The 14,384-nt window shown below is 32.3% G+C and overlaps 3 protein-coding genes across 3 annotated transcripts; all 3 read right to left on the bottom strand.

The window, feature by feature from the left end:
• Positions 1-323: 323 nt before the first annotated feature.
• LOC141660957 (uncharacterized) lies at positions 324-1,028 on the bottom strand. The gene has a single exon (XM_074467934.1). It carries the CDS (start codon positions 1,026-1,028, stop codon positions 324-326), a length of 705 nt encoding a protein of 234 aa, XP_074324035.1.
• Positions 1,029-1,475: 447 nt separating this feature from the next.
• LOC141660956 (uncharacterized) lies at positions 1,476-1,901 on the bottom strand. Its single transcript, XM_074467933.1, has one exon. The coding sequence runs from the start codon at positions 1,899-1,901 to the stop codon at positions 1,476-1,478; it is 426 nt and encodes a 141-aa protein (XP_074324034.1).
• A 1,667-nt stretch (positions 1,902-3,568) lies between these two features.
• LOC141660955 (uncharacterized) lies at positions 3,569-5,119 on the bottom strand. The gene is made up of 3 exons (XM_074467932.1): positions 4,433-5,119; positions 4,126-4,351; positions 3,569-4,023 (listed from the first exon to the last, which is right to left on the bottom strand). Exons 1-3 carry the CDS (start codon positions 5,117-5,119, stop codon positions 3,569-3,571), a joined length of 1,368 nt encoding a protein of 455 aa, XP_074324033.1.
• Positions 5,120-14,384: the final 9,265 nt, after the last annotated feature.

Below are 14,384 nucleotides of genomic sequence, written 5' to 3'. Positions count from 1 at the left end.
AGATCAATTAGTAACATAAATGTGATATTAAACAAATATTTAAATATGAGTTAGTTGTCTGATAGATATTGTTGTTATCCCATAATCTTCTCTGATTATCATAATGTCTCCTTATCAATATAAAACATATCACATCTAATTATATTGAGAATTTGATATGCATAAAAAACTATTCGAGAATCTACCTTTTAATTCGCATATGAGCATCAATAACCAATATGACCTGATGTAATTCTAATTTAATAACAAATATTTCTCAAACTACCAATTATAATAAAATGATGAGTAACTTAGTCAGGATTGTAAATGTGCAATACAAATAACTAATCTGATACATTCTCATCATTTATGCTCGGTAGGTTGTAAAATACTTCTTCATAGGCTACATTTGATGTAATATTTGTGGTGGTACCATCATCATTGTCGATGAGAGTGTGGAGACCTTCCGGTCTTGTAACTCTTGAGATGGCAACGTAGACATGGCCATGAGAAAACACTGCTCTGGGAAGGTATAGACCAACCGTGTCAAGTGATTGGCCTTGGCTCTTATTAATTGTCATTGCATAACAAATATGGAGTGGGAACTGAATTCTTTTAAACTCAAAAGGCCAGCTGGTATCTGTTGGAATCATCTCTATCCTCGGGATCAAATGTTTTGACCCAACATGGGATCCGCATAATATTTCACACTCAATACTATTCTTCTTGCATGATGTCACACTCATTCGCATGCCGTTACACAATCCCATAATTTGGTTTAAATTTCTCATAAGCATGACAACGACGCCAACCTTGATGTTTAACTTGTGCTTAGGAATGCAAGGCATATTTAATGAGTTCAGGTACTCTACTGGAAATGCTGATCTGAAATCATTATCTTCATCACCAGCATCGTCAATTGAATCCTGACTAAGATATGTGTGTAGATTTCCAGGAATTTTCTCAAGAATGCTTTTATTGATGTCGTCCACCACAAAATTAGTTGGTGTTAGGATAGCTCTTGATCTTAGATAAGAATGTGAAGACATGTTTCTTAGAAAATCCGGGTAAGTAATTTCAAAAAGACTTTCTATAGGATTTTACGTGGTATGAACAACATATTGATCTGGAATCTTTATTAGCATTTCACCAGTGTCTGCATCAGGATTAAAGTTCTCAACTTTACCATCGCCAACTAACTTTACCATTCTCTATTTTTATATTTCCTGCATGAAGCCGCATATTTTGCTTAAGTAAAAATACTTGGCAAAATTCCCAAATCTTTGATTTATTGAGGGTGGAACCTACTACTTTAGCTCTGGATGCCTTTGGAATCACGGGTAAAATCTTCATATAATCTCCGCCAAAATCTACTGTGATACCACAAAATGGCTTCTTTACTCTCCTTTGGTCAATAGCAGACATTATATCCCTCAAAGAATGGTCAACAGATTCAAAGGCATGACGATGTTGCATTGGCGCTTCATCCCAACTGATCAAATCAGTTGTTGGATTAATTCTGCAATATCGGTTGCATGTCTGATTCCAGCTGTACTATCCTGATCAAGTTTCAAAGGAATATGGAATCTTGAATTTGCAGTTCTACCACCAGGCAACAATAGGGCTGTTATTCTACATGAGGCAACAAGAAGCACAATCTTTCCTTCTGAACGAAGGCGACAATATAATGTCTGCCACAGAAATGTCTTGCCGCATCCTCCACTTCGATATACAAAAAAAACACCACCTACCTTATTATAAACATTTTGTATGATAAAATCGTAAACGTTCTTCTGTTCAGCGTTGAGAATTCCATGATTCTTTTCATGTAAAATTTTCAGTTCTTCTTTATCATATGAAGTTTCTTCTTGGAGTAGTCTGTTAACAGCATTTCTAAAATAAACTTCACTTGGAAATGGCATTGTCGCGTAGTCCTTCAAACTCTTCCCGATGTCATTAAACAATTTTTCAATTTCTGCGGGCAAAAATATATATGAAGTGTTATGTTAGTTTAAAAGTATACTACATACAATATCTAAAACAGAATTATGTTAATTATTCAGGTATTATGATAATGAGATATAAACCTACAAGTGCATAATTCTTCAAATCTTCGTCTGATAAGTATAGATGAGGATCATTAAGCATATGTCGCTTGATGATGAGAATATCATCTAACATACATTGCCAATTAGCTTCCTAAAGTCTAAGTGGATCTGAAATAGGACTATTTGCCAAAATATTGACAAACATTGCACGTAAGTGTGGAGGCAATGATGTATGGGAGTTCTCGGCAATTACTTCATGCCATTGGTTATCATTTTGTAGAAGACCAAGGGCCGCACATGCTTCCTTGAATGTTTCGTGGATGTGTTCATTAACAGTTTTAAGATCTTCAAAAGACCTGGAACCTTTCTTCCTAAGTAACAGCATGCGGAGATATAATAGTTCACCACTTAATGAATGCACTTCAGAGAGTCTCCCAATAACATCTCCTATTTTCCTTTCTTTCCAGTACCAGGTCGAGGATGCCAAGTAAATTTATTTAGAAATTCAGAATAACTATAATTCCTCACATTTGGGAAAGTCTTATTTGCATCAAACCATACCTCTAACTTGTTTTTTTTATATTGCCTTGTCGCAAACATCCTCCAAGACATCTCCAGCCTTAAACGAAATATGCTTCTTGCCTGGTAAATGTATCGGTAACCTCTCTACCGATGGCCAACGGGAATGAATGTTAAAAGCAAATATCCTCCAAGATACTTTTGACGCGCAAACATATCTCCCATCCAAATAATGTTTTACCTCATCAATCGGACCTTTTGGTGCTTTTTTTGGGATTGTTGCAGAAGTACGTGTACGTGTTTTCCTCAAACACATTGTTGCTGTGTCATGACCCTTTAGACAGTATTTGAAAAGGTATTTAATGATCTTGAATTATTGCAAATCTCCAGATTTATGTGACATTGAAAATGCACCAAAAGATCGTGATTGAATGGGACAACAAAGCGATTATCAAGATTGACCCCCTTCTTGTTAATGGTAATTCCAGTCCTCCTTCTTTTATATATGGGGAATCCACACTCATCAAAAAATGTATGAGAATTATACCTGTAACAAAACATATTTAAAATTGTAAAAAATCTGGTAATAAAACTTGAGGTATTAACAAACTAAAGTATTTATAATTTAAGGATCTTAATGAAAATACCGCTTAGGAAAATGCTTTATACAGTTGCCTTTGACCATGCATGGAGATTTAGTATAATCAAAACCATATGGTCCGTGGATCATATAATTGTTCACGACATTATATCCAATTGGATCAATTTCTGGATCAGGAATTTCAGCTGATACCATTTTATCAATTTGCTCAGTTGTTTTAGGTCTATCATCGGGGTGCAACCAAATTAATATATGAGCGTGAGGAAATCCACGCTTCTGGGATTAAATTACATGCATCACTATGGAAATATTGTAGAAAAACGGTTAGTACCAGGCAAAATATATAGTAAAAGTGCATTTTGATAGAACAATTTAGGAATAATTGTGTGAGTATAAAAAAACTTAATGAAAATTATACCTCTTATACATCTGCCAAACAATTTTTCTTTTTAATCATATCCATAAGTTGATCAACCTTCATTTTAAAGACTCTGGCTACAACATCAGGTGCATCAGCAACATCAGCACCAGGCACATGTTTTAACATGAGCTGAATTTTGGGCCATTTTGTATTAGTGATCATAGTACGGAACAATGAAGGATGTCCTAAAGTTTGACATATTGCTAATGAGTCTTTAAAATACTGAGTCATATAGCGCTTACTTCCGGTGAATGAAGCGGGAAGAATGATTGCTTTACCTATATTGGATGGATTTCTATCTCCCTTTTGCATTGCATCTCTCATATTATAGTAGAGATCAAATCTTATAGTAGTTTGATGGTCTCTAATCCAGTCCAATCTGTACTGCTCAATTGCGATGAAAGCATCCACAACATATCGCTGCCATAAACGACCTCCAAGATGTGGTGTCAAACCTGTTATAGTAAAAGGTATAAATGAATTAAATATAAACTAATTATCATAAAGTTGAACAGCTGAATGAGAAATTATACTTCTGTTAAATAGCAAATTTATACCTTCTGAAAGACGTATCATTAGTTTATAATTATAAAACTCTCTCATTGTAATATACTCTCTAGCACCTTTTTCGTTAGGATCTTCAGATTCGGTAACTTCTATGTCTCGCTTAGAATGCTTCACAGGTCTATTTAATGGGATCTCACGGTAATATCCAATATCTCCGTGAGGGAAAAGTAATGGATATTGAAGTTGCATGAAATGTGGATCAGTCTCAAAAATCCTCTGTAATCCGTCAATTCTAGAATCAATGACAGTATCTCGACAGCCTTTTACATAAGGAGAAGTAACAATCAATCATACTACCTCATTTGATGGAGCAATATGATTTGGTCGGCCACTTGCTGAACTCGATGAAATCAGAACCAATTTAAACTCATCTACTGCATTTTGCCTAACCCTTTCGCGAGCTATACGAAAATCTTTAACCAACCTGTTATGCTCATCCAACATATGCATCAAAGATCGTACAATTTCTTCATTAACAACATCCCTGCCACCATTAACTGCATTGATCCTGTTGTTGATTTCATCCTCTGTGTCATAGATATAAAGCTGATAAAACTTTGGAGTGTTATCGTCAGTTGGGACCAGACTTCCTATATTATGGTAATTAACACCTTGGACCTTGAAGCAATATGGCGCACCACCTCTGTTTATTGAATGGTCAATCTTTCCTCCAGTAGAACTCATGCAGTTGTAAAACCTTATATTTTGTTTGAAATGCTTAAAATGAACACCACCAGTAAGGAGAGTAGCCAGAGGTTTAGGAGGCTGTTTCTCCTTATCCAGTACGACTTGACCATTTTTACAACAAAGAGAAAATGTTGGTGGCTTATTAGGAGAACTCTTATTGTTTTTTTCGTGATTCCATATGACAACATCACATTTCGAACATATTTTATCAGGAGCTCCAAGATCCAAGTATCCATCCCACATAGATTGATTATTGCTCAAATATTCTTCATCAATATCCTCAATATCACTTGCCATGTCTATCGCAAAAAATGCAAATTTTTTAAAATCATCATTGAGAAAAAGTATGTGATGCTTCAAACAGTAAAATAATTATTAATGTCCTGCAGAATTAAACAAATTATTCAAAAACAAAAAATTAATATCTCAACATGTTGTATCACTGTCGATGGTAACATTATCATCAACATCGTTGAACTAATTCATTAAATTTTTTTGCCTAGAACTTTCACTTTTTTCAAATGTACTCTTTACATTTACTGTATTGAAGGACGAAGGACCTGGTGATAGTTTTCCACAAAACTTTTTTGAATGATTTTTTTTTTCTTCACTGTCAGCAACAATTTTCTTTTTGACACCTTTTTGTTTGTGAACGGTTGTCACACAGGATTCAGGAATTGAGAATAGTCCTGAACTGTTTCCACTGCTGTTAATATTCTGAATTTCTGCATTTTTACTATTATGTTTTGCATGATATACATTAGTAGATGCAGAGTATTAAACATGACACATTGTTTAAATAATCCTTCAGAGTTTTGTAATTTAGGAATAAGACGCAAAATTTGATACCTTTGACAGGAACGTTTGGCGATATTATGCGTTGAAATTGATTTTTACTTTGTTGAACTATCTGAGAAGAGGAATACATTCCTGAAAAAATATTTCAGAATACTGAAATTTTTAGAATTTGACATAATTTCGTAATCAACTGATACATCCGGAATTGCATTTTACTGTTTAAAAAATTACATGATGACTGTGTGTTAGTTGCAGAAGAAAACTGAATATTAGGCGATGGCGTTATTGCCCGAATATTTTTCTCAAATCTGGCAAGGTGCTACGAAATACACCGAGATCTTCTTTGTAGAAATTCTTTGGACGAATCCTAACTTTATGCACTACATAGAAGATGGGTAACATATTTTAGCATCTGCGCTGATAAACACTCATACATAGACTGAAATAAGAAGTTCATGAAAGTAATGAAAATTAACCTGATTTTAAATTTGATGGAATATTAGGAGATATATTTTGATCAAATCTTGATAGAGGACTCGGCAGACACGATTGTGATTTTTTTACCGCAACAGGCTGCATCATAGATCTATTGTTCATTGCTGCAACTATTCCCAAAAAATCCATAATTTCAAAAGCAATTGTTTAACAGATGTATCAGAAAAATGAGATATATCAAGAATTATACCATTAGGTTCTTCTGAACAAATTATGTGGCTCTCAAGATTTTCTGCAAGAGAGGTCTGTAGAACACTTTGCGTCTGCTGTGTTAACCGTGAATTCTGAGATGAAATACTACCTGAAGCATGTCTCCGCTATAAATTCTGGCAATTAGATGTTAAAAATATTAATCATGAAATAAATCCAACTAAATTTTACCTCTTGACGATATTAACAATATATTAGGTGTCACACGTTCATCAGTTCTTGATAGAGGAGTTCTCATTGGATGACCTATATTATTAACTAAAACACAACAGATATAGGCAAATTGATGGCATAATTATAAAAATGTATGATACATCTCAGAATGGAGTAAGAATGATACCATTATTGTGCTTTGGTGTCATTCTATTGCTTTCTATATCGAGATCTTGTTTGTTCATATTCTTTGAACGAATTCTTACTTTTCGCACTACATAGAAGATGGAAAATAAACGGAAGCATGAAACATGACCAACATCTCCTAATAGGCTGGAATAAGATGTTGATCAAACTATTTTAAAATTAACCTGATTTTGAGGCTGCTGAAGTATTAGGATATATATTTTCATCAAATATTGAAAGAGGACTCTTTAGAACACTTTGCGGTTGCTGTTTTAAACGTGTAAACTGAGATGAAACAATACCTGCATGAAGTTGTTAATTAGTAGTAATGGGTAAAATCCATCCTTATTTTACCTATTGATGATCTTAACAATATATTAGGCCTAAACTATTAACAGCAACACAACAGATATAATAAATGATTAAAGACAAAATTACAAAAAATGTATAATACCATTGATTGCAAAGAATGGATAAAGAATGATACCATTATTGTACTCTGATGTCATTCTATTGCTTTCCAGATTTGCTGCAACTCGGCTATGCAAAACACCTTTCGAAAACTGTCTTATTCCTGAGTTAATAGAAACTTCAAGTCACAATTATAAATGCACGTATAAAAGGAATTAGACGGATAAACAATGATACAAATACCTTGTCTGGTGTCATGCTTTGATCAATCATTGATTGCGGAGTTGTTACAGAATGACCTATTTTATTATTAACAGCAACACGACACATATATGCAAACTGAAGACATCATTACAAAAACTGTATAATAACAATCAGAATGGATGAAGAATGATACCATTTATGTACTCTGATGTCATTCTTTTGCTTTCCAGATTTGCCGCAACTCTGCTATAAAACACACCTTTCGAAAGCTGTCTTATTCCTGAATGTTAATTGAAACTTCAGGACACATTTATCAATCCATGTATAAAAACAATCAGGCGGATAAACAATGAGACCAATACCCTGTTCTGGTGTCACGCTTTGATCAATAATTGATAACGGAGTTCTTACAGACTGACCTGTTTTATTAACATAAGCACATCAAATATATGTATAACAATGTACATTATCATTACTCATATGCTTAGTCGGAGAAGATATATGGTATGTTACATAACATGGTCTGTCAAATGTATATACACATCAACCAATCTGTAATTATTTAGAGAAAGCTTACGTGTATCATATCTGTTCGCTGAATTTGTGAGATTCTTGTCCATATTCTTCCCACGCGTATGACGTTTGACAACTTAATTAATACATGAACATCATTATCACTTTCAATAAATGAATCAGAAATGGAATTAAAGTGTACACTACCTTGATTCTCTGGTTCTGATGGATTTTTAAACACATTTTCAACATTGCGTCCACGAACACGTCGTTTTGAACCTATAAGAAAATCATGATCAAATCAGATATCTGCAAAATGATGTTATTATAAGTAAACTGACAAAGGAGATGAATACATGATGTACTTGTTCCTTGAGAATCCATCCGGATATATTCAGTAAATCATGAACTTGGTTTTAACAGATGAACAACATATTCTGTAAACTTGTATGACGAACATGATACACATCAAATCTTCATCAAGAATTTTATGAAAAAATTAGATCATGCTTGCAAAGAATGAGAGAGAATAAGGAAATCAAGAATTATCATTGAATTAGTGTTATAACAAATGTGAGAAAATCATGCAAATCTTTCATTAGATAAGATGTTTAAATTCTAAAATTCAAAAAATTTCCATGTTTAGTGTTGTGATGGGTAAAAAAATGGGTAAACTTATCTGGATATATCCATGGATATATAAATTTTATACTTAATATGGGTTATGGGTAAATTTATTTACCCATTGGGTAAATTTTATGGATATATTCATGGATCTAGTAATTTTATACTTAATATGGGTTATGGGTAACAAAATTTACCCATTTGGAAATGGGTAAATTAAGGAGTACACTTTAAGAATATATAGATTTTTGGATCCCTTCATTAATTCATTCACGTTAGAGATTTCAATATCAAAATACAATAAATTTCATGATCTTTCATAAAATTATGTAAGTTAATTTTGTCCACACTTTATAATGACATTACTCGTAGCATAGCCGACTACTATAATTTAACTACTATAATTTAACTGAATTCTATAATATTTAATCTTTTTTATCATTTATTTGCTCACTCACGCTTCATATTCACTAACAGTATTCACATCCATATGCTTAACCTTGTTAATCTTTCTATTATTTCATAGTTTTCCAGAATTTCAAATTTCAAAATTTTTTCCTAATTCCTTAGAAACCTTTGTAACCCTTTTAATCTTGAACTTCACATTTGATATAACCACCATATATTTTAAATTATAGCAAATGTGCATCTTCTTATTGCTTTTCATACAATGAAATATATAACCTTAAAATTTTAGAAACACCTCAGATATTGTAAATTATTTTAAGCATTGTCAAATTAAAATCCACAATACTGTACGTTAATAAAGAATTTTTCTAAAAATATAGGCTTAAAAAAATTAAAGTCATATGCTCCCAATACAAAATTTTATATAGAAATTCAGTTCAATATTTACTGGTGTCGCTTTAAGGTGATGCCAACTTTTTAAGCACAAAATTTAAGTTATGTTAAACGCAGTTACTAATTTAGTTCAATGCATAAATATGCATAAATTGGCTAAAAATATATAGCAAACTATTCCAAAACAATTCATAATATTTTCCACATTTTATTTGAGGTAAAACTTAATTTTAGTATTCTCTAAATTTATAAAATAGTCAATATTTTAAATTATTATCGAACTTACTGTGATTTTATAATAACAATTGTAAGTAAAATTTTTCTACACTTCAAGTTTAGAATTGGTAAAAACATAAAGATATAAGAAATTAATGTTAATTTTATGTATGTAGTAAACGAATTTCAAAATGAAATAAATGCGATTATTTGAAAAAAATATATCATAATATTCAAAATAAGATAATGTGATAATCAACTTTTTAAATTTTAATTATTCAGTTAGTCTCGTGTAACTTCTATTATCCTTATATACCTTACATATATTAAAATGAAAAAATAATAGGAGAAAATAAGAAATATATTTAGCATTATAGTTAAAATATATTTAGTATATGTTAATATTTAACATAATTTCTAAAAATAAGTGTGTACATGTGTAAGATTTTTGTGAATTTGGTCAACCAAATCAATCTTTGAATATAATATTTATCACATCAACTGCAGGTGTGCATCATGGAATTGTGCATCCTATAAATGATCAGTTCATGTGAGTATATAATTCATTTAAAATAATGATTACATATTCAGCTAAATAACCTACAGTCAACAAATACAAATTCTACCTTAAAGTCTTCATAAGTGTTCATCCAAGTGTTAGACCAGTAGACCTATCACTCATCACATCAGCTGGTCACCATGTTAACATTATACAATCTTACTAATTTAACAATCCATATTTTATATTATTTACATGTATCTTACATTTCTACTTCTTATAGCATAATCACCATAAAGCTCGTCTTTCAAACCAACAGAATCAGACGTCATTAGGACAATCACTACACTACCATCTTTTTCCGTATGTAGGATCATAACTTGAGTATTGCATTAGTGTTATATGCGAGCGACCGGTATGTTGATCGACTCTACTTTTGAAGTTTAAGTTACCATGTAAAGGCCAACCCCTATCCGAGCTGGTCTCTTCATCCAAATATCCACCACCAAACCGTTTGGTTGAAGCATGCCTCTCAAAGTTCATTCTCTGTCTTGGTGCACTCTGAGACCTAAATTTAGCCTGATATGATTCTGTATTGGCCATGTAGTTTGGGTGACCTGTGTAATTGCTAAGTAGTTTTGTGAAAATTCACTACTAACAGGGATTGCATGTCCTCTTCTACTATCCTCTTCTACTACTACTACTACTCCCCGATCTAGATGATGTTGAGTGTGCTCCAGGTCTGTTTTCAGCAGCCCATGCCGCTGTTTGATCAATTTCATGACGCATTTGCAGTGATTTCAGATGTAAGATCTCCTGACGAATTGAACCTGGGTTTGAACTCTGTGATTGTGTTGAAAGCCTTGAGAGAGAGTCCAAAGGCATGAACATGTTTTCATTCTTATTCCAAGCTGGTATATGCTATGAATTTTGGAAGACTTTGCCACCTTGCCTGATATTCATGCGTGGCTTCCAAATATCAACTTCAAGAATTTTGTCACTCTTCTCATCATCAGTGTGGCTGATTTTAGATAAGGTTTCCTTGTGTCTGTTTCACGAATTTTGGTCCATTCATTGGTCTAGCAAACTTGAGCCAACATGAATCCCCTCTGGTCTAACACTGTCCTTGATACCAGATTTTGAACTATTTCTCTACATGATTTTATAATATAAATTACAGGCAGGCAAAATTTAAGAGTCATATATACAACTTTAAGATCAAAGCTGCATTAAGTTATCATATCAGAAGATAAATTGCATACCTTGAGAGGTGACTCGTTTCTTTTACCATATGTACGGATCTGATGATAATGTTTCATGAGGTGTGACTCCCTATTGGCAATCCATAGTTTGAAGCAAAGTCCATTAAAAATATAATAAAAGAAAGAGAAGATACTCAAGGAAACGAAAGCTTCTCAGATAATTATATCTTTCATTTAAGTTTATATGAGAAACTTGACATACAGTTTGGTTCGAGTGGGATGACTTGCTGCTAGAATATGGTGATTCTAAAGTGTAAGCCCGATGTGTACAAGCACGAGCCTGGATTCTGGCCATCGCTTGCATCCGATGGAGCATATGTGTAATCTGATTTCTCATAATGTGGCCTCTTGCCAGTGCTTGGAGTTTCACCAATGCTTTTAGTGCCTTCAATGTCCTTCTTGCCTAGAGTATAGCAATGGACAAACTCATAATCAGCATACATGACTCAGCACTAACAAACACAAGAACACCAGCAATACGAAAAGTAAAAATTATCAAATTAATTATGTTATTTTTTAGGCATTGGTAGATTATAGGAAACATTTCAAGAGGGATTAAGTTTTTTGTACATCATGTTCAAACATCAAAAAGCTTGCATACAATTATATAGATACATTAAGCTATATGTTTTTCATCACAGCTAGTGGATGCATGAGATCATTACATAATCTTTGATCAAGAAGTGCAAATTACTGTAAAAGTAAGATACAGTTTCAAGACCAAACTATTAAGGCGTCAACAAAATGTAAAGGAAAAAAAAGAAGTGAAGTGATAAAATAACAGAAAGCATACGCATAAATTATTATGCAGCCAGTCACCATGTCCGTATTATACAATCTTATTAATTTAACAATCCATATTTACATTATTTACATGCATCTTACATACTTCGAGTGGAATATCTAGATACTTTTGTTATTTGCTAGGAAACTAATTTATTAACAACTATTATCGTAAAACAGTATAAGTACATAGTAGAAATTTCCTAGCTGATGATATTGAATCTTTAATAAATAGAGTTGAAAATATCTTAGCTGATGAAAACTCTTCTAAGAGCGTTGTAGCATGGCCTCAAAGGAAGTGAAGCATCAGAAGTAGTGGTTTCTTTCACATTAAAAAATTCAAAGTTAGACAGAATCATCTTATATTAATATATAACATTGGTACACACCACTAATGTACAAACTGTATATTAAAACATATTAATGTGCAGATTATAAAGCTCAACAGATACACTGATTCATTGTAACCATTGTTGCATGATTAATCAACATATCATCCTAAGCTGCACAAATCAAAAAATAAACATATAAAATCAATGTGTTCATAAGTATAACTTTGAATTTTGTTGTAAGACTAAAAGTACAAAGCAGGTTATTTTGAAATCAAAACATATTGTAAGATCGAAAATTATAGATCATGTGATGATATAATCACCGGTTAAATTTGTTAAGAATCTTACAGGATTGTGGTCGAACCTGTAATAAAATTTTTAAATGTACCAAAGCATCTAACCTGCAATAAATTTCAACAAAATTAAAAACCTCAAATTCATTTCATCAAACCTGATTTGAGCATTTAGTCAAACATGTTACATGTGAAATCTCAAGACACAAATAAAAAGCCTCAAAATAAAAGATTCAAAAACTCTTACATACCTGCAATACAACATTACATAAAGATTTAATATTTATATTTATGTTCTCAATTATAATAATATCATACATAGCATGTGTAAATGCATTTATCAATTACACAGTAGATGACAAACACAAACATATTTGTATTTAGTAAAAATGAAATTTAAGAATCAAATCTACAAAGTTAAAATATGCAGAGAATCAACATAAGGAAAAATATAATAAAAACAAAATCATATTATCCAAGGATCATACAGAAGATAGTAATCAATATTCTTACAAATTAAATCGTCACAGATAACTTTAGTTTTCACTGGAAACCTCTTTTTATATCCTTTCTCATTTGTTTTGTAGAGTGAAATACAAAAAAAAGTCAAATATTTTTCTTAAAACATAATAAAATACATACTGGATATGCAGATAAATATGTACAAACATGTATTAATAAATTGCAGGAAGAGAAAGAAAAATAAAAATAAATAAATAAATAAAGAAGAATCACATGTTTGAGATTTGAAATCAAACAGTTGGCGTACAAACCGTTAGTCTACAAACCCGTACGTAAAATTAAAACTTAGTAATTCTTGTAATAACCCCAATTTTTGAGAAATTTTTGAAACCCTTATGAATAGTGTTTTTGCCGAATGAGAAAACTTTTCATGCCACACTATGTAGGGGTTCTGATATGGATATTCTGAGATTTTATTAGTACTTTATATGGGATATAAGTGTATGTAAAGATCGTCAAAATCCAAATCCGAACACTTTAGTTTTTCCCGGAAATCCACAAGATACGGAGAGATTTGAGTATAAGGTAACAGGATAAAAAGGATTTAAATTAAAGGATTATAATAGAGGATCATAAAAAGGAATATAATGTATTGAGAAAGGTTAAGGGAACCTAAGTAATAAGATCCCGGGTATGATCCTTCAAACGAGAAATGAGAACGAAAGTTAAGCGAACCGTATAACAGATCAGCGGTCATTAGGCAAACAATTAGAAGCTAATCAAAGGGATTAGTGGGGGATGATGTCATCCAACCAATAGAAAGAGGACAAAGGAGGGGTGATGGCATCACAAAGTGATGCAAGCATGACATAAGAGGGAAGGAAATGTGGTGGAATATTAGCCACACAAAATCAAGGGTAAATGGGTAATTGACCTAAAACAAAACAAAAATAACCAACCAAAAATCAAATCAAAGCAAAACCACAAAAATCTCTCTTTCTTCTTCATCTTGCTCTCGGCCTTTTCAAGAAAAATAAGGAGGAGTTTTTAAAAACTCAAGCTACACACCTTCAAAAATTATAAGGTTTGTTTCTTTAGCTTCCATAATTCATAACTTAGTTATGCTATAAGTTTGGATCCAAGAATCCAAGGTTTACCTAGTTAATCAATTCCTAAAAGTTTAGGGTGAATAGTAACTTTCAAGAACAAATTTTTGATTCTTGATTTTATTTGTAAGGACAAGGTAGCTTAAGCATAGATCAAGGCTTCCATGGGCTTTCCAAGGATCTTTCATTGATTAAAAGCTTCAAGAAGGTATAA

This window comes from Apium graveolens, chromosome 5 (genome assembly GCF_009905375.1).
Source record: "Apium graveolens cultivar Ventura chromosome 5, ASM990537v1, whole genome shotgun sequence".
In the NCBI taxonomy this organism is placed as follows: Eukaryota; Viridiplantae; Streptophyta; class Magnoliopsida; order Apiales; family Apiaceae; genus Apium; species Apium graveolens.
The sequence above is the reverse complement of the archived record's forward strand: the minus strand, read 5'-3'. Positions and strand labels throughout refer to the sequence as shown.

What these genes read in the sequence shown, in the direction of transcription:
- LOC141660956 (XM_074467933.1), bottom strand. Translation starts at nt 1,901, where the DNA reads ATGCCATTTCCAAGTGAAGTTTATTTTAGAAATGCTGTTAACAGACTA.
- LOC141660957 (XM_074467934.1), bottom strand. Translation starts at nt 1,028, where the DNA reads ATGTCTTCACATTCTTATCTAAGATCAAGAGCTATCCTAACACCAACT.
- LOC141660955 (XM_074467932.1), bottom strand. Translation starts at nt 5,119, where the DNA reads ATGGCAAGTGATATTGAGGATATTGATGAAGAATATTTGAGCAATAAT. An exon ending in ATATTGCTCCATCAAATGAG is followed by an intron (nt 4,352 to 4,432) that starts GTAGTATGATTG and finishes GACGGATTACAG; the next exon opens with AGGATTTTTGAGACTGATCC. An exon ending in AATGATACGTCTTTCAGAAG is followed by an intron (nt 4,024 to 4,125) that starts GTATAAATTTGC and finishes TTACTATAACAG; the next exon opens with GTTTGACACCACATCTTGGA.